Source organism: Drosophila teissieri, chromosome 2L (assembly GCF_016746235.2).
Source record: "Drosophila teissieri strain GT53w chromosome 2L, Prin_Dtei_1.1, whole genome shotgun sequence".
Classification (NCBI taxonomy): Eukaryota; Metazoa; Arthropoda; class Insecta; order Diptera; family Drosophilidae; genus Drosophila; species Drosophila teissieri.
The window spans coordinates 26202679-26225980 of record NC_053029.1 but is presented as its reverse complement, the minus strand read 5'-3'; the positions used below and the strand labels follow the sequence as shown (position 1 = coordinate 26225980).

The window sequence follows — 23302 nt, the reverse complement described above, 5'->3', positions numbered from 1 at the left end:
CGACGGGCACACTTCTAAAGCGGGTGGTAGTTAACGTTATTAAAGAGTAAGAGAGAAATCTGGTTTTGGGGTCCCGCCTGGATACCTTTGGTTCGCAACGTGGTGACTTATGCACTTCTCTCCCGCCTGAATACAAATTTCGCTTTTCGTCGCAGCACAATTTTAGATATTGCAAAATGCATCTACCACATCTGATTTAACAGGGGCCTATTGCTTGACCCAAGAAGGCAAGAGAATAACATAAGAGGGAGAGAAATAGATAAAGCTGGATTACGCGTAATTTTAACATTTCTTAAATTCCAAAAGACTGCGTGAATATTATTAGGCTCCCCAAGGCTAATACAAAAGGTAAATTAACGCAACTTTCATAATGTTTTTTTGTCTAATTCTGACTCTATTTTTAATGTAATAAAGAAATTTACCAGAATAATAAACAAATACAAATACACATACTTTTACTTTTATACACACTTCATTTAGTATTCTCTTACTCTACGAGTAACGGGTAACAAAAAGATATACGAAAATATAAAACAAAAAGAAAAAATTTTAGACCTTTTTTAAAAGCAAGTTTCTATTAATGAAAAATGTATAGTCAAAATAAATTTAATGAAGTTGGTCTTTGTCGCAGGTCGGCAAATTTTTCTTCTGGTGCTCTGCCGTCCCATGTTCCCTATAAACTACTCTGCGACTCCACATTATGAATTAGGAGCTTAAGTTTAGGGGTGTCCAATATTTTGTATTCTTTGGTATTCCACATCTATTCCATACCAATTTAAAAAGAACCTGATGGCTTCGTGAGTTTATGTGATTTGGGAATTGTACGAAAACTAAGAAATGACAGCTGCTTAGCTTCTTAAACTTTAAGCCGCAATCAAGATTGTAAATTTTACGCATCTGTTTCAAAAGACAAATCGACTTCCGAACTTGTAAAGTTTGATAATCCTAAAACTTCATACTTTTTCAGCAACCAAGTAAATTAAAAACCTCTGAAAACATATTTGTTCATCGAATCAAATAAAAGTGACTAAATGACTAAACAACAGACAGCAGACGGCTTTGAAGAATAGCAAAATCACAAATTTTTGCCTAGAGTTCCAGCGCAGCACGAGTAGACGATCTGAAGTTGGCCCTGACGAGCGCACCGGTTCTGGTTCATGCGGATTTCAAGAAGCATTTAGTCATCCAGCGTGACGCATCTCACGTCGGAATTGTTTCAGCGGAACCATGACGGCGAGAAGCAGCCGATCGCGTTTTTCTCGGCCATGATGAATAAACACCAAGTCAACTACAATTTTACGGAGAAAGAGTGCCTGGCAGCCATTCTAGCCTTTGGGAAGCTTCGGCCGTACGTGGGATGCCGTTCACGTGCATCACCGATCACGCTAACCTGAAGTGGCTGATGACAATGAATGGTCTGCCGGGATGACTCGCCAGATGGTCGCTTCAGCTACAAGGGTACTATTTTAGCAGCAAACATCGCAAGGGAAGCGAGAGCGAGTCGCCGATACCCTGATACGATGCGGCGAACAAGTCCTGACAGATCCAACAAAGTTATTGGAATTCGAAACGACCGAATTTGCTGCCGAAGACTATCAGGAATTAGTTTGAAAAGCGGAGAAGAATGGAAGGAACTTACCGGACCTCAAAGTCGACAACGGGCTAATATTCAAGCGCAGCGGAAATCCAAACCTGAGTGATGAGCTGGAAGAAGCGGAATGGAAACTGTGGATTCCGCAAAACTTCACCCACAGCTTGGTAGAACGTTCTCACTTAGACCACATGGTGGAATGGCAAAGAGTCTGGAGATCCCGCGATGCCACTTGGCCAGGGATGACCATCCAGGTGAGGGAGTTCGTTTGAGGATGTGAGATGTGCAAGGAGACCAAAGCGACGATGTTTGAAGAGATGGTCGATAGGTTCGGAATACAACACATCAAGACGCCGATATACTCACCCCAAAACAACGCGGCGGAGAAGGTAAGTCGGCAATCCGGAGCTTCTTGGATCACAGAGAGTGTAATGCGCATCTGCCGGAGATCGAGGTGGCCATACGGAATACTGTCCACTCCGCAGGAGATGCTCCGTTCTTCACTGTATTCGGCCATCATATGTTTTTGAATGGAGCCATTTACAAGCTAGCCAGACAGCTGACATAAAAAGGCAGGGATGCAGGCGAAGGATAAACTTCGGATCATTCACTCCCAAGTCCAGAAACACCACGAAGGCGCCTATGAGATGAGTCGTCAGCGCTACTGTATGCCAAGCCAGGTCAGGAAGTCTTCCGGAGGAAGTTCGTGCTGAGTGATTTCAGGTAACGAAAAAACTAAGTATTCAATGTCAAGGATTCGTAGAAATATACTTCACGTACAGCGTGGGCCCCGCGTAAGGCGCGGTTTGAACTGCTTGACTACATCAGTACCGCGATGAGTCCTACCGCCCTCCAAGCTACCAATTATTTAATCGTTCTGCTAAAACTCTGTGTAGCGCTTCTCGAAATTTTTGGTTGGTGTTGCAGTTGGAGTCGATGATAATACGGCCTTATCAATAAGTATCCCGATAGGGCGATGGTTTCCCCTTTGGAAATCCTGTTGGGCGATCTGGCCGTTTGAATAATCCCGGTTCGCTCCGGTCGGTTCGCTTCGGCCTGGATTATGTCCAATGACCCAAAGAACATGGCGGGGAGCATGATAAAATGCAAGCAATTCCGACGAGCTATCCAGTTGCAGCTGGGCAACTTAAATTAGTGTCGTGTAAAGTTATTTATTTCTGCATTTATGCCTAGAATAACCGGGGCTCCAACATAAAGGTTCCCCGGGAAAATCTACATTGAAAATAGGCAAAAAATATATTTTTTGGAGCAAGACCGCCCTAATCTCACCGCTTAGGAATTGAGCCGTATTGGGGGAACTAACCCGTCCACCAGGCATTCCGGAGTCAGAATATCGATCCACCATCCTCCTCGAAGCTATACCGATACCGCCGTTGAGTCCGTCCTAAGCATAGGAGCATAACTGAGCGCAGGGAGAACCACGTTCATTGGATTCGTAGTCTCTCGGGGCAACTTCCTTTGATGACCCTTGTAAATACGTGCGTTGTAGTTCCGTTTTCAAAATCACCGCCAATTGCGGAGCAAGTTTCCGCGGTGTTTTGTATATCTCGAAGGCTCCCTAGACTTGTCGCTTTGACCGTTCCAAAAGCATACGACGATCTAGGGTGATTGCTGCCTGATGACGGATTGACAAGAAAATATGAATGAGGTTAGAATTAGTGGGTGGGTGGGTGCGCATGGTCACTACATCCGCGGCCACCAGAACTTAAAGTTTTCGTCGTTTATTTAAAATTAATGCATTTGTTTAGCTTTTTCTGTTTGTTTGCGTATTACAGATCGTAGTTGTGTTGTTGTGAGTTGTGAGACGTCGATAGTTATCGATATCTATGTCGCGAGTTGTTTGGCAAGGGGAAAACTCCCTAGCTTAGCTCCCTAACTGAGCTAGCGGCACAGCCCCAAATACGAGTAAGTAACGGGTACAACATACAAGCATTAGTTCTCTATCGATATCTCTATAAAAACTGACTAAGCGTTTTCAGTGCAATTGAATTTCGTCAGCTGATTTTAGTTTACAAAGAAAGAGCAATTAAAAGTAAGAAGCGTTGTTTTAAAAATAAAAAAGGTTATGTCGCCTTTATTGAATTATAAGCAAAATCATTTTGAAAATACCAACATAACGCCACAAAAAAATTTAAATTCGTTTATACGTAACCCACGAAAATTAAAAAATTGCGTTACTTTTTGAACAAACCTCGCATACATTCTAAAATTCAAGATACTCTGCTGCACTTGCCCAAAGCAATGGTGGGATGAGTTTTAAAGTTTTTAAAATTGTTCTAAGCTAACTTCATTAATGGCAAAAATCCGAATGCTGGTGAATTGTCTAAGAGAAGGAAGAAGAAATTAAACATAATTTCTTTTTAATTTATGTACTTTTTTTTTTATTTTTGATAATATATGTGTATTGTCTGTAGAAAGTTATTACGGTTTCATTTAAAAGCACTCGGCTAATATTGGCTTAACTTCATTAATCCCCAACTGCACTATCTCACTCTATTCCATGCATCATTCTTTAAGAATATGAATAGTGTGAAACGAGTATTTAGTACTTCTAAATATTAATTTCTATATTTTAATAGTATATGTACAAATATTTATTTATGCGAGCACATGTACATTGTTGTTGTCGTAAGATTTCATTTATGTAATTTTGTTTGCTTAAAGTGTGTATAAGCTATTATTTCTCGGTAAAGTTTTATTCTGTAGCTGTTGTATATACAAGCAGATATAAAACCTAAATCTGTATTGTTATTCATCTCTGTCCTTCTTTAGTATCTAGTGCCCTAATACTTTTCACGCAAGACAATTTTTAAATTTCAGAGTTATTGACTTTATGTTTACGGTCACTGATAAATATTTAGTGCAAACAGAGCATCTCTATACGTAATCTGTTTTCCTCAATAAGTGCTGGAAAACGCTTACGACCATTGAGTGATGCTCTACATTACTCACCTTTCTTAATTCAGTCTGTGTTATCATTCTTTTCTGGACTTGGTTTGTCCAATAAAGAATTGCCAATTGGTTAAAATAGTACATTTTTATGCAATTTCGTTGACAGTGGTTGTTGAAGATTGTGCTTTGGGCTATAATTAAAAAGCAAACATATTTTTTCCTTGATAAAGCGGTAAAAAAATAACCCGGCATTGGAACAGCTATTTTCTCTACATACGATCAAAACGTACATAGTTTAAATGTCTTCAACCGAAGTAAAGCTATCGCGGCTGCTGATCTTAGCCCAAAAGTTTAACAACTTTTACCTTTCAGGTAAGAAAGCAAGCCAATGCAATAACCTAAATTCATGTTATGATTTTCAGCATTAACCAAAGTTAATGGGGCTTATCGATTATTTTTTTTCATATATATATATGTTCTTAAGTATGAAATAGCTTGAAATATTTCAATGTGTTACATGTACTTACATATGCGTATCTATAAAATGATTCTCTTTGACTGTTCCAGTTGATATGGCTGTACCATAAGTATTCTCAAATAACTAGGTGAAGGATTCTGAGCAAGATCATTTTTAAAAATTTGTACACACAATGTTACCTCAGTACATACATATATACAAATCATATGTATAAAGCCTTTTTATATAAAATGATTATTGCAAATAATGATTATTTAACATACGAAAGTTTTATTATTAACTATTGAGACGAAAATATATATTTTATATTCGAGTAAATACATACCACTATATATAAAACAAGAGAGAACACTATGGTCGAGTTCCCCGACTATCTGATACCCGTTACTCAGCTGGTGGAAGTGGAAAGGAGAAATTTCCACACTGACAGTTTTTGGCGGTTTGTGGGCGTTAGAGTAGGCGTGGCAAAAAAATTTTTGGCAAATCGATAAAAATTTACAAGACTAACAAAAATGTGAAAAAATATCAACAATATTTTCAAAAGAAAAAGAATCAAACAGAACATCTGCACTTCTTCGGCTTTCCATCGAAATATTTCAAAATGTGTTACGATTAAATGTCAAAAATGCATATATTACTTAAATTTACTTTATTTTTTATACATATACGTGAAAAACCCCACTTTTATAGACTTTAAATTTTTTGGCAGCGGTTATACTTTTTGGAGAATTGCTCATATACATATATTCTTGATCAGAATCAATAGAGAAGTCTATTTGGCCATGTCCCTCCGTCTCTCTGTCTGTATGAACGCTGAGATCAGCTAGAGAGCTGAGATTAAGCATACAGTTTCCAGAGACAAAGACGCAGCGCTAGTTTGTTGAGCCATGATGCCAGGCACACAAACCGCTCAAAGCTACCACGCCCAAATGTTTGGATATTTTTTCATTTTTTTTATTAGTCTTGTAAATTTCTATCGTTTAGAAGAAAAACACGCACAAACCGCCAAAAACTGTCAGTGTTTAACTTTCTCCTTCGCACTTTCCTTAGAGTTTCACGTGAAACTCGACTATAGCATTTTCTCTTGTTTTGTCTACTTTGGTAGAAATATATAAAACATAGCAAATTAATTTTTGTTATTTTTATTAATTAGTTATTCTAATTTGTTCCAGCTTTTTACTTTGTTTTATATTTCCTTCTTAAAACAAGAACTTCTTGTTTGAGCACTACATTTTAAATATGAATGGTTTGGTTATTGCAATTTAATATTAATATTAATCTATGAATCTCAACATTCTAGCTTTTGTAGTTCCTGAAATCTCGACGTTCATACGGACGGACAGACGGACATGGCCAGATCGTCTCGGCTATTGTTCCTGATCAAGAATATATATACTTTATATGGCCGGAAACGCTTCCTTCTGCCTGTTACATACTTTGCAACGAATCTAGTATACCCTTTTACTCAACGAGTAACGGGTATAAAAATATTATTAAGCAAATACCGAATAAGGGAAATCTATGATAAAAAAAACAAAATTATGATTTCTTTTTTAATATTTTCAATTTATTTTTCGATGTTCCTGGTATTTATTTATTTCGTCATCCAATTTTGATCAAAAAGTAAAATAAATCTGGCAATCTAATTAAACAAGCTTGCGTGCTTTGGCGTGCTTATTATAGGCATTAACTTGAATTGCTGCAAATGTTCTCTTCAGGCCAGATGATGTAACCTCTTGAGTAAAAGGGTATAGTAGATTCGTTGAGAAGTATATAACAGGTAGTAGGAAGCTGTTTCCGATACTACATATATGTGTCGGAATCGGATCAGCATTATGGTCTACGTCACGGGAGTGGCAAATTAACAAGGGCTTGAATTTTTCTAGGGTTTGGTCGAATCTCAACTTCTCTAACTTCAAAACCCAAATGCTCTACTTGACTTGAGAAATGAGCATTTTGCAACATTAAAAGAAAATCCTGCTTGGGTAAGTGTTTGCAATACTACTCGTAGCCTGTCAAGAGCCTCTTCCTTTGTATGTGCGAATAGCATTACGTCGTCCATGTAGACAATGGCGTATGAATGGGTAAGATCACCCAAGGCACGATTAATGGCTCTTTGGAACACAGCAGGGGCATTTTTAAGTCCGAATGGCATAGTCAAATATTCAAATTGGACTTCTGGGGTAACAAACGCCGTGCGCTCAATTGAATTCGAGTGAATTGGGATCTGGTGAAACCCGCTTGCCATGTCTATACAACTGAAAAACCTGGCAACACTCAGCCTAGCAATCTGATCTGAAATAAGCGGCATAATGGATATTTCTCAGAGCCGGTATTTGCATTAAGCTCCCTATAATCCACACAGAGGCGGTCTGTTCAATTTTTTTTTCGAACAAGCAACATAGGGCTAGCAAAGGGGGAGTAACTAGGTCTTATAATGTTTTATTCTAACAGCTGTTGAATTAGATGTTGAACTTTTTCTTTTTCCTCTACACTCAACCTATACGGGCGCCTTTGAACCGCCTTATTTTGGTCGATCAAGCGAATTTCTAGCTGTCCTGTAGTCACACGGCTTTGTGGTATGCCACTAATAAATGAACTCGCATACTCTTGCAATATTGATAACAATTGTTATCTATCTGATCCATGCACGTCGGTGTCAACATTAGCAAGATCAGGATTGCATTCAGAAACTTCAATAGGTAATATAGATTTTTCGTTAAACATAGTAAGAGCCTTTGATGTAATTGTCACGCCGATTCCCTGGCTCAAAATATCTCTATCAATCAGAGCGTCATACCTGATGTATTCTTCTAACACTACATGAAACAATATTTCAAATGAACGTTCACAAATCACAACATCTGTCAATATCTGTAATGTGCTACAAACAGTATTACTACCGATACCCTTTAAAATGACTACGCTGCTTATCCTAGTTCCAGATAGTCTCTGCGAGGCGGCTTCCTTGATGAGTGAGCATTCAGCTCCGGAATCGAAGGAAGGATCTCAAGGACTATGTACCGTCTGACATTGACTTCTTTTACAATGTTGGTTTTGTTAAATGACGAACGCTCCTGACGATCAGGACACACTGTAGAAACAAAGACATTATAATAACAAGATGCGTAACGGGCATACATTAGATTTGCACTATGCAGCCACTTTTTTGGTGACGACCAAAATTGCTCTCTTTTCGCTCGCCTAAAATTGAGAGCGTAAAAATCTAAAAATAGAATTGTCTTACTTGTGTGAGTTAAAACATTAAAGGAGATAGTGTGTATGTGTGCGTGCTTCTGCTAGAAGACGATTTTCGGGCCGAAATCAATTTTGATCTAAGAAACGAATTTGATTAATGTTTTGGTCAATTTCGATTCAAAACTATTATGGTTTAAAAGAAGTTTTTTTAATATTCGTTTGATAAAATCCCCGCTCGAATTAGCTACCGGTTACATATATATATTTATATTGATAATTATTAATATGTAATATATGTAATATATTTCCGTACTTTACCAATGCAACAAAACGACTTTAATTGATTATAAATACAATTATAAAGCGAAATTTAAAAAAATCGAGGAGCTATACGTATAGTCAGCTTTAAGCAAACGTTTTAAGAGAAAAAAAAACGTATTAAAAGAAAAAACAAAAATTGGCGCGCTTTTCTGCCTACCCATAATTGCGCGCTGTTTTAAAAACAACAAAATGAAATATAAGAAAATAATTTAAATGAATCTTAGTTGCATTTTAAATACTGAAAATGGATAATTTTCATACTAGTAATTTGACTAAATAACTACAGTAAATAATTAAAACGTATACAAAGTAAATTATTATTACTACTGTAACTTAAAACAAAGAATTTCCAAAAAAAGAAATTACATTTCAAAAGTAAATATTTCATACAAATAATTCATATTAAAAAATTAATATTTATAATAAAATATGGAATCTGTTTATTGCAAAATTGATTTCTTGAAGCACGAAGTGCGGACATAAGCACCGAAGAATCATTGTCTTCTTATATTTTTCACACGTCGCACGCTGAATACTCTAATGACAATTCTTCTAATATAAAGTCATCTTTTAAAATTATTATGCATTTTTTTGTACATAGATTGTGCTATTATTATTTCTGTGTTAAATTTGAATAATTGTTATGTTAAGGCAATGCAAGACTAGAGTTTTTAAGTGGTGTCAATTTATAAAAAATAATATAGATTTAAAGTCTAAGAACTTCTAAGATGAAGGGCATATTTTGTCATTTTTACAATGCATGTGCATACGTGTGCACCAATACAGTGGTCAGCTGTCGCTGTATGCGTACAAGAGAGCTGGTGGCTCTAGAGCTCTCCGCTCTCTGGCTTTTGAATAAAATTTCGAGAGAGCCTGGAGTCACTTGAAAAGCCACGACGAAAAAATCGTGTGCAAAAAAATCGTATGGCGTTACGCATTTTGTTATTCTAATATCTTTGGTAGAAACGTGTCCATCTTTTCCGCAGGTCACAGTAGACCGGTCTTTTCCTCCCATGTAACCAGAGTGTTGTTTGCCGGGTTGCTGGGTATGAGCTGTCACTGTTTTTGAGTGACATTCCGCCTTTTTGTGGCCAGTTTTTCCGCAATTATGACACTTGATATGAGAATAGACCTTATCTCGTTTTCCTGGCGGCGCTGATGTATTGTCGTTGGGATGCTGGCTCGGTCTAGCGTCAAACGAATAAGCTTTTAGTTCTTGGTGCAACTCGTTCCGAGTGTTGATGTTTGTGGTAAAAACAAAACGCCTGCAAATTCCAGCTGCATGTGCCAGCGCAACGGACTTCCACCTGGCCATAAGCGAAGTAACCATTCGGCTTCCATATAATGACAAGCACTCTCCTTCTGCAGGGCATCCATTTAGCAGATTCATAACTGCTGCAGTTAATGTCTCTGTTCCCGCAAAATGTTGCAGAAACAATTCTCGGAACTGAGTCCATGTTATGCCAGAAAAGCACGTCTGAGACAGCCAATGAGACGCGCTCCCTTCCAGCGACTTGCTGAGGGTCATCATCCAGTTGGTTTTCGGACAATATGTAGTCCACCGTAGAGCACCAGGATTGAGCGTCTGAACCTGTGCGTTCAGGATTAAACTTTGGCAATACGACAGCATTTTGAGTTTCTTGGATCTCTTTGATTTAGCAGTTCAGAAAATTGGCGACTCCAAAATTGTCAGCAAATTATTTTCATTATTGAAAGTAAGAGTAGGCGATCCCACTTCTGATGTCGGAATCGGATCAGCATTATAGTCACGACGACATGGTAACGACGTATTACCGAGTCGGCGCAACGTTTTCTGGCACGGGAGCGAGGCATGTCAATCTTCCTTTGCGATCAAAAACTCAGTGACCAGTACCGGAGTTGCAATAATGCGTAGAACCTAAGTCTACCCGCAATACCAACTCCATACCTTGACTTATTTTACTCCACACACATCAATACCAACACACATAATGTCATTTTTCCCAATTCCTGGTTAGTCCCATTCTTAACGGCAATATATCTATCTCTCTCTCGCTCCCAACCGCGGCCAGACTACGTTCGACAGAAACTTTTACAGTTATCTGCCACGGTTCCAAGAAGTAGAGAATGCGTATTCAAAGAATATGCAACACGAAATAAGCAAGTACAAAGTAACAGAAAATGTCGTTATATTTGAAATTAAAAATAAATCTGCGACACGGCCTTCCTGACCTTGCGCACGTCCTCGTGTGTTTACAATTCATAACACGTTTTCTTTCCTTAATTCATTAACATTTTTATTAGTATTATTTTATCTATTCCTTATAAAAGCAAATTGATCATTTTCAAGTTTCGTTTCATAGTTTATCATTGAATTTTAAGCCATGAGATCCGTAATCCACCAAGTTTATTCAAGACATACCATAATCATATTGCTTTTTCTGAAAGTGTTTACATCCTTAATCCAATACATTCATTTCTTCCACTAGCGCTCAGTTTATCAAACCGGCCAGTCCATATTCTTATTAGCCTAGCACACAGCTTACAATACGACAAACCGGCCAACATACATGGCACACAGTTGACGCAATCTATAAGCCGGCCAACTAACCATCACCAGCAATCGTATCCGGAATTTGAACTAATCTGCAACCAAAAATCATGAGAAAAATCATGTCGCAAAAATTCATGACAATATTTATTAATTTGATTATTGTTCAATGCTTTGAGCTTATATCTATCTCCTGGTAGTACTTCGGCCACCAAAAATGGACCTTTAAACTTGGGATCTAGTTTGGTCTGGTGCCGCTCTTCATTTTTAAGTAGAACATGGTCACCAACCTTGTGTCTCACAACAGTAGCTTTATTCTTGTCGAATTTTTCTTTATCAATTTTGGCATTTTTATACCCGTTACTCGTAGAGTAAAAGGGTATACTAGATTCGTTGAAAAGTATGTAACAGGCAGAAGGAAGCACTTCCGACCATATAAAGTATATATATTCTTGATCAGGATCAATAGCCGAGTCGATCTGGCCATGTCCGTCTGTCCGTCCGTCTGTCTGTCCGTATGAACGTCGAGATCTCAGGAACTACAAAAGCTAGAAAATTGAGATAAGGCATACAGACTCCAGGGACATAGACGCAGCGCAAGTTTGTCGATTCATGTTGCCACGCCCACTCTAACCCACAAACCGCCCAAAACTGCCACGCCCACACTTTTGAAAAATGTTTTGATATTTTTTCATTTTTGTATTAGTCTTGTAAATTTCTATCGATTTGCCTAAAAACTTTTTTGCCACGCCCACTCTAGCGCCCATAAACCGCCAAAAACTGTCAGTGCTGAAGACTCTTTCGCACTTTTAGTAGCTGAGTAACGGGTATCAGATAGTCGGGAACTCGACTATAGCGTTCTTTCTTGTTTTACATGTTGCATTTAGCTATTTCCCTAACTTTTCGCCTGTGGCGATTAAATGCAACTCTATTTTCTGTGCGGAGCAGAAATCACGAAACGCTGTACTAGCAAAACTACGACCTTGATCAGCGATCAATCGAGAAGGAACATCAAATAAAGATATTAAAGACCTTACTGCCTTAATGCAATTTATAGTGTCTAGCTTTACAGTATGGGATAAATAGACAAATTTGGTAAAAGCGTCTATTAGCACAATTATATATTGCTTCTGATCATTCTTGCCGCTAAGCATGAACTGTATGCCACGGGATGTCAATCTTAGGAATGGGATGCAGCTCGGCTTGTATTTTGCCAGACGGAGGCTTTGACAACCTGCAAGTAATGCAATTGTCCACAAATTTGCGAACATATTTGGACATTTTATCGAACCAATAAAACTCGTACATCTTCTCAAGAGTTTTCTCCCATCCAAGGTGCATGATTGACTCGTGGACATTGTTGATAGCGGACCACCTAAATGGCTTTGGGATTATAGGCAGACAACGAGACTTTCCGTTTCTTTGGATTTTCCTATACAGAGTCCCAGACCGTAGTTCGTAGCTTTTAGCCAAATCTAGAGACAATTCGTCATTACGCAATTTAGAAACAATAGAAGCAGTTTCTTCGTCTCTTTGCTGTTCACCCAACAACCAGCCATCAGATATTTCTGTCAGATTGATATGCTTTTCAACTATACCTGCAGAATTCCTAACACTTTCTGGAATTGGATTCCGAGACAGAAAGTCAGCATGTGCCATACGCTCGCCAGGTCTATACTCAATATCATAATCGACACTTTGCATGTACGACCACCACCTATGGACCCTGGGAGTTAACTCTATTTTTGTACGTGAGGCTTTAAGCGAATTGCAGTCGGTGAACACAACGAAATGACGGCCATGCATGTAATGACGGAAGTGTTTTATGGAGTTGTATACGGCATGAGTCTCCAGTTCGTATGAATGGTAACGCGATTCTGCTGATGATGTCGTCTTGCTAAAATATTCGATAACTCGGGGCTTCTTTTCAATTCGGTGCAACAAAATAGCGCCATAGCCATCGGCACTAGCATCAGTGTGAAGCTCGATAGCAAATTGTGGGTCGAATATAGTGAGAACAGGTTCATTAGTCAAAATCGATATTACTTGTTGCCGTATTTGCTCATGCTCCAATTACCAAAAAAATGATTTGCTTTTTGAAGTTAGGGTGTAAAGAGGTTTCGGCAGTTGTGAAAACTTTGGTACAAATTGTCGAAAATACGAAGTCCAATAAATTGTCTCAATTCAGTGACAGACCGCGGGAGTGGCAAATTAACAAGGGCTTGAATTTTTCTAGGGTTTGGTCGAATCTCACCTTCTCTAACTTCAAAACCCAAATGCTCTACACAAGACTTGAGAAATGAGCATTTTGCAACATTAAAAGAAAATCCTGCTTGGGTAGTCGCACATACAAAGGAAGAGGCTCTTGACAATACTACTCGTATCCTGTCAAGAGCCTCTTCCTTTGTATGTGCGACTATCATTACGTCGTCCATGTAGACAATGGCGTATGAATGGGTAAGATCACCCAAGGCACGATTAATGGCTCTTTGGAACACAGCAGGGGCATTTTTAAGTCCGAATGGCATAGTCAAATATTCAAATTGGCCTTCTGGGGTAACAAACGCCGTGCGCTCAATTGAATTCGGGTGAATTAGGATCTGGTGAAACCCGCTTGCCATGTCTATACAACTAAAAACCTGGCACCACTCAGCCTAGCAATCTGATCTGAAATAAGCGGCATAATGGATATTTCTCAGAGCCTGTATTTGCATTAAGCTCCCTATAATCCACACAGAGGCGGTCTGTTCCATTTTTTTTTCGAACAAGCAACATAGGGCTAGCAAAGGGGGAGTAACTAGGTCTTATAATGTTTTATTCTAACAGCTGTTGAATTAGATGTTGAACTTTTTCTTTTTCCTCTACACTCAACCTATACGGGCGCCTTTGAACCGCCTTATTTTGGTCGATCAAGCGAATTTCTAGCTGTCCTGTAGTCACACGGCTTTGTGGTATGCCACTAATAAATGAACTCGCATACTCTTGCAATATTGATAACAATTGTTATCTATCTGATCCATGCACGTCGGTGTCAACATTAGCAAGATCAGGATTGCATTCAGAAACTTCAATAGGTAATATAGATTTTTCGTTAAACATAGTAAGAGCCTTTGATGTAATTGTCACGCCGATTCCCTGGCTCAAAATATCTCTATCAATCAGAGCGTCATACCTGATGTATTCTTCTAACACTACATGAAACAATATTTCAAATGAACGTTCACAAATCACAACATCTGTCAATATCTGTAATGTGCTACAAACAGTATTACTACCGATACCCTTTAAAATGACTACGCTGCTTATCCTAGTTCCAGATAGTCTCTGCGAGGCGGCTTCCTTGATGAGTGAGCATTCAGCTCCGGAATCGAAGGAAGGATCTCAAGGACTATGTACCGTCTGACATTGACTTCTTTTACAATGTTGGTTTTGTTAAATTACGAACGCTCCTGACGATCAGGACACACTGTAGAAACGTGTCCATCTTTTCCGCAGATCACAGTAGACCGGTCTTTTCCTCCCATGTAACCAGAGTGTTGTTTGCCGGGTTGCTGGGTATGAGCTGTCACTGTTTTTGAGTGACATTCCGCCTTTTTGAGGCCAGTTTTTCCGCAATTATGACACTTGATATGAGAATAGACCTTAACTCGTTTTCCTGGCGTCGCTGATGTATTGTCGTTGGGATGCTGGCTCGGTCTAGCGTCAAACGAATAAGCTTTTAGTTCTTGGTGCAACTCGTTCCGAGTGTTGATGTTTGTGGTAAAAACAAAACGCCTCAAACGCCTGCAAATTCCAGCTGCATGTGCCAGCGCAACGGACTTCCACCTGGCCATAAGCGAAGTAACCATTCGGCTTCCATATAATGACAAGCACTCTCCTTCTGCAGGGCATCTATTTAGCAGATTCATAACTGCTGCAGTTAATGTCTCTGTTCCCGCAAAATGTTGCAGAAACAATTCTCGGAACTGAGTCCATGTTATGCCAGGAAAGCACGTCTGAGACAGCCAATGAGACGCGCTCCCTTCCAGCGACTTGCTGAGGGTCATCATCCCAGTTGGTTTTCGGACAATATGTAGTCCACCGTAGAGCACCAGGATTGAGCGTCTGAACCTGTGCGTTCAGGATTAAACTTTGGCAATACGACAGCATTTTGAGTTTCTTGGATCTCTTTGATTTAGCAGTTCAGAAAATTGGCGACTCCAAAATTGTCAGCAAATTATTTTCATTATTGAAAGTAAGAGTAGGCGATCCCACTTCTGATGTCGGAATCGGATCAGCATTATAGTCACGACGACATGGTAACGACGTATTACCGAGTCGGCGCAACGTTTTCTGGCACGGGAGCGAGGCATGTCAATCTTCCTTTGCGATCAAAAACTCAGTGACCAGTACCGGAGTTGCAATAATGCGTAGAACCTAAGTCTACCCGCAATACCAACTCCATACCTTGACTTATTTTACTCCACACACATCAATACCAACACACATAATGTCATTTTTCCCAATTCCTGGTTAGTCCCATTCTTAACGGCAATATATCTATCTCTCTCTCGCTCCCAACCGCGGCCAGACTACGTTCGACAGAAACTTTTACAGTTATCTAACAGTCGTGATCTTTGTAACCCTCTTAATGTAATGTAATTCTCTTAGAGGGGGAACTACCTCAAGGGCCGACAAAATATTGTTTTTGCAGTCGCTTTGTAGGGATTTGAAGATAATTATTTTTATATCCATATAATATTTATTTAGAGTGCTGCCTGAGGTAAATAAAAAAAAAAATTTCAAAAATGAAAATTGTATTTCAACGAAGTTTTACAAGAATCTTGTAAGTCATATCGCCGCTGACATCATTATTTTTGTAAGTAATGTTGGCCACAATTTTAGTCTTAAATCAACAAACTACAACATTCTCTTACCCGAGAGGGTCGTCGAACTAAAATCTTTTCGAAATTCGAAAATTAACACTTTCAAACAGGCTTCAAAAATCAAAATTCGTGATTCGTTGTAATTGCTGTCAAAAAATGTCTTAAAATTGTTTGTTTTTAAAATCTTTAGTCTATATAGAACAACTAGTTGGCCCTGTGCGCTTCGCCGCATGCAGTCTTAAAATTCAGTGAAAAATTCCTAGAATTTGTTTTATGAAAGTCATTTATTTTATTTGAAAATTGTTATTTTCAATCCAAAACATTTGGATAAACTATATTTTTCGTTTGTCCATTAGGAGCGAATACAAATAAAGAGTTTGGAATGCCAACTCTTGAACAGGCTACGTATAGCTGCCCATGAGAAAAACACGGCTCTTCCAAATTCAACCCGCATACTTGAAGCGTTTGTCCTTGTGCCTTATTGATGGACATGACAAATGATAGACGCACTGGGAATTGCAGTCGCTTAAATTCAAACGGCATGTCTGTCGGTATCAACGGAATACGCGGTATGAGCACCATTTCTCCTTTCGCTTTTCCAGTCAATATCGTGGCTTCAATTAAATTCGGCATCAATTTTTTTACAACCAGTCTTGTGCCATTGCACAATTTTGGTGCATTTAAATTCCGTAGTAAAATATTTGATGAGCCGATTTTTAAGTTCAAAAAATGCGGTGGCATACCAGGCGGTTCTAGGGAATTTAAAAATTCAACTGGATAATTCACTGCATCATCTTCTTTCATTGCGCTATCAAAAGATTTATATGATATCAGTGCGCCTGGCAATTTTTCTTGAATGTGAAAATTGATTTCATTGACATGTACATTTTTTGGTGACAATATTGCTCGTTCTGTCAACCAATCGTGATTTCTGTGATTTTGAATTATATTTGGAAAAACGCTTTCTATTAATTCCCCTTTAGATTGTAGAATTGTACAAAAATTGTTTGGCAAAGTGATCAAGCCATTTGTATTTGGAACTTTGCCACTTCCGATTTCTAATAATTGCTTCGAAAACCGTTCTGCAGATTGATCATAGTGCTATTGAACACGCATGTTTATTTTCAATGTCAATTTTTGGACATATCGCCACAGGAAATAATACTTCAAGCAAGCATTGACCTGATCCGCTAACGTTGCACGTGGAATGACTGGCAGTGTTTGTCGGAAATCTCCTGACAAAAATATTATTGCACCACCCAAAATTTGTTGATTGCGACGTAGATCTTGCATTATTCTGTTTAATGCTTCCAGAGATTTTTATGGGTCATTCTTCTTCTTCTTCCTCCTCCTTCTTCTTCTGACTTCTTCATGCTCCTTATTCCTTCTTCTTCTTCATCCTCCTTCTTCCTCCTCCATCTTCTTAATCCTTCTCCTTCTTCCTCCTCCATCTTCTTAATCCTCCTCCTCCTTCTTCTTCCTCTTTCTTCTCCCTTCTTCGTCTTCTTCCTCCCCCTTCTTCTGAAAACCTGCGTGATTGTTGATGCTTTAGTGTTCTTGCTTTATTGCGTTCGGCTTGATGATGAAGAAGGAGGATGAGGAAGTCGAAGAAGGTGGAAGTGGTGAGTTTAACCTCAAATGCACGATACACATAATTAACACAGTTCAACTTACCACCTCAAAAACAAATGCCTGCTGTTACAATTTATTTATGAACCAAATAAAGTTTGTCTCATGAATTAAATAAAACAAAATGAGCAGAGAAGAATGACATCCTATGTTTTAGAAATGGCGCTGCATGTAAAAAACGGTTTTCCCGCTTTTCTTTTGACTTTTTCCAGAATTTAAACTATCCTATCTCTCAAGTTGGATCAAACTGCACATGGTGTGCGAATTTTATTGTAATCGGTTGAGTGGTTTAGGAGTCCATTGAGGACAAACATTGTGACACGAGATTTATATATATTAAGATTAAGATATTGGATGTAATGAAAATCGGTTCCGTAGTTTATTTGTTATCACTTACACTAAGGTGAAAAACATAGTTTAGGGAAAATTACGTTTAAAGTTTGCGGCCATGGCTCAACGCCAGTAAATTCCGAAAGGCATCTCTTCCACAATTTCGAGAATTTGCTTTTAAAACTTTAACACGATACTCTAGATTCGTTGAAAAGTATGTAACAGGCAGAAGGAAGCGTTTCCGACCATATAAAGTATATATATTCCTGATCAGGATCAATAGCCGAGTCGATCTGGCCATGTCCGTCTGTCTGTCCGTCCGTATGAACGTCGAGATCTCAGGAACTACAAAAGGTAGAAAGTTGAGACTAAGCATACAGACTCCAGAGACATAGGCGCAGCGCAAGTTTGTCGATTCATGTTGCCACGCCCACTCTAACGCCCACAAACCGCCCAAAACTGCCACGCCCACACTTTTAAAAAATGTTTTGATATTTTTTCATTTTTGTATTAGTCTTCTAAATTTCTATCGATTTGCTAAAAAACTTTTTGCCACGCCCACTCTAACGCCCACAAACCGCCAAAAACTGGCAGTGCTGAAGACTCTCCTTCGCACTTCCACTAGCTGAGTAACGGGTATCAGATAGTCGGGGAACTCGACTTTAGCGTTCTCTCTTGTTTTATATAAAGTTATTATTTTTGATCGCCCTTTATTTGGCCTATATAAAAAATCAATAACTCAACTAATCAGCTCCTTCTTATTTAACACTATTTCCGATCGAATTTTCTTCCGGTTATTATAACATAAAATATAATGTAAGTATCCTGTGCATAATCGAGATCCAAAATAAATCACGGGGAAGCCAGTACACTTGTACATTTTCGAAATAGTTTGTGCGCTTTTTAAAAATAGTTGAATAGCAAAAAATCATTCAACTACCTTTTATTTGAATTTCAAATACACAACAATATGGTTTTTACATGATAATAATGTGCGTTTTTTTTAAATGCCTGAAATCTATATTTTTTAAGGGGGGTAGGGTCTTGAAAGCAGAAAAAAACAGGTTTTTACAGATTTTTTTGGGCGTACGGTGAAAGTACATTTATTTCTGATTATTGTACATTAAAGAGTAGTAATTGAACTATATTCTGTAAAATATTGAAAATTGACCGAATGGCAGCAATTCTTCGCATGCGCCTCACGTACATACCTCAGTTACATACCTCGAGTTTTCCCATTTTTTTCCCGATTTTTGGCAAAATTCATGACTATTGTTGTTAATAATAAAAAAATTAAAATTAAAAACAAAAAATCTGGACAGGGTTATTTCATAAATTATGTAAGGAAATACTGTAAAAAATTTGAGAACGATCGGTTGAATAAATTTCGAGATACAGAGTGCAGCGACTCAAAAAACATCGATTTGAGAAAAACGCTTTTAAAGTTTTTGTTGCTGTCTTCCCTCTGAGCGGTTACAGCTCAGGTAGTCGTTCGAGACCCGCCTACTTCCAAAGCTATATCTTTGTGAGTTTTGCTCCGATTGACTTCCTATATACAGACAACATTCTTAAGTTACTATACTATCATAATATGCAATTAAAAAAAATAACTAAAAAAAATGTCGAATATTGTTAAGCGTGTTAGTGGTTAAATGTCCAACAATGTAAATTTGTTGCGAAATTTAGTAACAATAGCCCGAATAGCCGCTTTAATGTGTATGACTATGTTCATTTCCGTTTGTTAAACGATTCATGGTTAAATTATAGACCAAACTGAAATTATTTGACAGTGAAAACAAAACACGATACGTGCGTGAGCTGTTAAAACCATTATTGTCAGATAATAATAATAATAGATAATAACTAAAAAATCACCTCTTATATACGTTGTATATACTTGTACATTTTTATATACATTATTCATATATTTTAATCGATTTATAAAATATTGAATATACAAATACCTATTATTATTTCATTTCTCGAAAAATAAAAATACATATAATATAAAAATAAAACATGTTTAAAAATGTTATTTACAAAATAAGTGTTGGGTGTGATGGGGGTTGCTGTCCTGGAATTTTTCAAATCGGCTGAAATATGAACACTCGAAAGAAAAACGAACACTAGACTTCTCTTAATTGCGCGGGCGCGACCGGCGAGGTTTATTCGGCGAAAATAGTTTTTACACTGAAGCTTATTTTAATTAGCTAGGCTCTCCCAAGCGCAGCGGAGACTCCTTGGAGACTCTGTGGTGAAGAGCGAGAGAGCGTGAGAGGGAGCGGAGAGCGGGTGACAGTCCAAACCCCGTAACTTGGACATTCCGCCCCCCTTGCAATTACTGGGGTTGCAACATAGCCATCCTACGGCAGGCTGCAGGCACCGGACACGATCCACCCAAAAACTGTTTTTTGGGACGACCGGCATTCCCTCGTCGAAGGTCAGGAATCCGGATTGGATGACCTTTTGATAAACGTCTGCTCCCAGGACCATGGAGACGGTAGTAGGCCGATAGAACTGGTCATCAGCTAGCATGATGTCCTGGAACTTGGACACTACTGTGTCGCTCAATGCCCGGACAGGTGTGCGGATCCGCACACTGGGCTCGATCTTAAGTACGACCTCTAGTTTCGTGACCTTCTCGTCGCCAACATTGGTAATCGGAAGCGTAAAGGCTGACGCCAACGAAGCGTCGATGCAGCTCATGGGGGTGCACGGATCGATGAGTGCTGCGGTCTCGAAGGTCTTCGTCCCGGTCTCCAACTTGACCAGCGCTGTCGGAAGGATGTTCACGCTGTAGCGTTGCAGCAGCGACGAGCGATGGGCCTGGCGTGGTCGATTCCGGGCGTCGTGGCGGTGAACTCCTACGCTGAGTTGGCGGATTTTGCCGGCGGGAACGCTGGGACGAGGCCGAAGCTGCTTGCCGGGTTGGCACCGGTTGGAGACGCGAGCGCGCTCGCGACCGCGACGACGAGCTAACCTGCTCGTGCATGTGGAGCAGCGTGTGGTGGGATCGGTCGGACCAAGAGGATGGATACCGCGGCAGACTCGGATGGATACCTCGGGTACGTCTGCTCTCCAAGGCACGAGCACCGCGTGCGTTTAGTTGACGAGGGGCCATGCTGCGGGTAGTTGAATGTCGGAAGGAGATCAAAAACGAAATTAAAAATAAAGGATGATTAGTGCTAGTGAACTACAACTAAGGACGAGAGGAGCGCCTATCATTGTGGAGATTCGGAAGACTCCGTCGGCAAAAGCACCACTTTTGACACTGGACGTTTAACAACTCCACGTGCAGTACGGATATTCACAACACGGACGTTGCCGTCGGCTCCTGGGAAGACAGACTCAATTCTGCCGAGCCGCCACTCATTAGAGGATAGGTTGTCGTCCTTGATGACGACCATGTCATCGATGCGGAGATTTTTGGACGGGGCCTGCCATTTAGTGCGCTTGTGGAGTTTTTTGAGGTACTCTTCTTTCCATCGCACACGGAACTGCTGATGGAGAGCCTTCAAATGCTGCCACCGATTAAGAATGGATTTCGTTTCTCCCTTTACTTTGGGTTCCTCCGTGAACATAAGGGGTTCCCCGACAAGGAAATGACCTGGCGTCAGAGCCAGCAAATCTGTCGGATCCTCAGACATAGGAGAGAGCGGCCTGGAGTTAAGGCACGCTTCTATTTTTGCCAAGAGCGTGGAGAGCTCTTCGAACGTGTATTTTCGTGTGGCAGTGCATTTGTAAAATAGCGTCTTAAAACTTTTTACGCCTGCTTCCCAAAGGCCTCCCATATGGGGTGCCCCGGAGGAATAAATTGCCATTGCATCTCTTGATGACTATAGGCATTCGTCACCGACTCTTTTACGGCTTGAAGGAAATCGCGGGAAAGCAGGGTGGCAGCGCCAACAAAGGTTTTGCCATTGTCTGACTGGACTTGACATGGACACCCTCTTCTGGATACAAAACGAGCGAAAGCGGCAAGAAACTTTTCGGTCGTTAGGTCAGATGTAGGCTCTAAATGGAAGGGCCTTGGTGGAGAAACAAACAAAAACTAACACATACCCCTTTGTAATAGGACATGCTCTTCCCGTATAGTTCTTTATATCGAACGGACCGGCGTTAGCCATGCCAGTATACGTGAATGGTCGGGAGAACGATGCTCTTTCTGTGGGCAGGACACCCATCAGTTGGCATTGCAACCGCTTTTTGTGGATCACACATACTTTGCACGAATTTACTACTGCTTTCATCAGGTTCTTAATTCTCGGAATCCAGTATTTCGACCGGATGAGGCGCACCATTAACTGGTTACCAACATGGAGAGTTATGCGATGTGTGAAATTCGCAAGGAGGCGAGAAAGCAGGCAGTTATACGGAAGAATCACTGGATGCCGTTCATTGTATTGAAGGCTTTCGGAAGCCGCCACACGGCCGCACGCCCTGATCAGTCCTTGCGGATCTAAAAAAGGGTTCATGCTTAGGATGGAACTTGAACTTAGCACTGGACACTTTTCACTTAGGCAGTGATATTCCACAGGGAATTCTCTGCGCTGAGTGTTCGAAATTAGGAACCGCTCGGTGGCGGCGATTTCAGTGGCCACCAAATGCACATCAGATGGAGATGTCTGCTTCCTGCACCGCTGTATGAAGCGGTGAACATAAGCAAGGGCCCGTAGAGCTTTCTCAATCTTGGAAAAACGTGCCAACAACTTTTCAGAAGGAGCTTTTTCGAGATGGACTTTCAGAGCACGCTTCTCCAGATCGGTCACCGGAGCGTTGTCGACCTGACTTGGCCATTGGTTGCGTGGATTTTGCAACCAAGTCGGTCCGTGCCACCATAACTGGCTATCGGCTAGATCTTGGAGTGAAACTCCTCTACTTGCCAGGTCTGCTGGATTATGCTCAGATTGAACATGAGACCAATTCTGTGTTTTTGTGGCCTGGGCGATCTTCGTCACCCTATTGGCTACAAATGTGGTCCACTAGCACGCTGGCTTGCTTAACCATGCAAGCACTATTGTGGAGTCCGTCCAGCAGTAAAGTTCGGAGTTAATCGTAGGCATCTGCGGAATGATGACTGCAGCCATTTCGGAAAGCAATAACGCTCCGCACAGCTCCAGTCTTAGGAGTTGCATCATAATGGTGCTGCCCACTTCTACGCGGACATATATTGCCGCCCCATAAGCCTTTTGCGATGCATCGCAAAAGCCATGATGCTCGACCTTGAAATCTGGATGAAACGAGAGCCAGCGTGGAATGCGTATCTGCTCTAAAACCGAACACCTTTGGAGAAAATTAAGCCATCGCTGAAAAAGCTCATTTGGAATGTTTTCGTCCCACCCAAGCTCCTGTAGCCAAATCTCCTCCATGAAAATTTTAGCTCGAACGATAAACGGCGCTAACCAGCCTGCAGGGTCGAACAATTTGGGCATTTGGGACAGGACTTG

The 23302-nt window shown here is 40.1% G+C and overlaps 1 protein-coding gene and 1 long non-coding RNA gene across 5 annotated transcripts in view; one reads left to right on the top strand and one right to left on the bottom strand.

The window, feature by feature from the left end:
- Positions 1 to 508: 508 nt before the first annotated feature.
- Positions 509 to 3893, bottom strand: LOC122611784. 3 transcript variants are annotated; one of them, XR_006325556.1, is made up of 5 exons: positions 3804 to 3893; positions 2882 to 3227; positions 2372 to 2824; positions 1640 to 2300; positions 509 to 1592 (listed from the first exon to the last, which is right to left on the bottom strand). It is a non-coding gene; the product is annotated as an uncharacterized LOC122611784 (long non-coding RNA). The 3 variants fall into 3 exon arrangements; XR_006325557.1 differs by lacking the exon at positions 3804 to 3893 and having other exon boundaries at positions 509 to 1582; positions 2882 to 3458; XR_006325555.1 differs by lacking the exon at positions 3804 to 3893 and having other exon boundaries at positions 2882 to 3456.
- Positions 3894 to 4511: 618 nt separating this feature from the next.
- Positions 4512 to 23302, top strand: part of LOC122611783 (uncharacterized protein YJR142W) — a 45327-nt gene continuing 26536 nt past the window's right edge. The window contains exon 1 of one of the 2 annotated variants that reach the window (XM_043785095.1): positions 4512 to 4876. In XM_043785095.1, coding sequence (XP_043641030.1) covers positions 4804 to 4876 — 73 coding nt within the window. In that variant the 5' untranslated portion in view covers positions 4512 to 4803. The remainder of the gene's footprint in view (positions 4877 to 23302) is intronic. The other variant, XM_043785094.1, reaches the window with a different exon arrangement.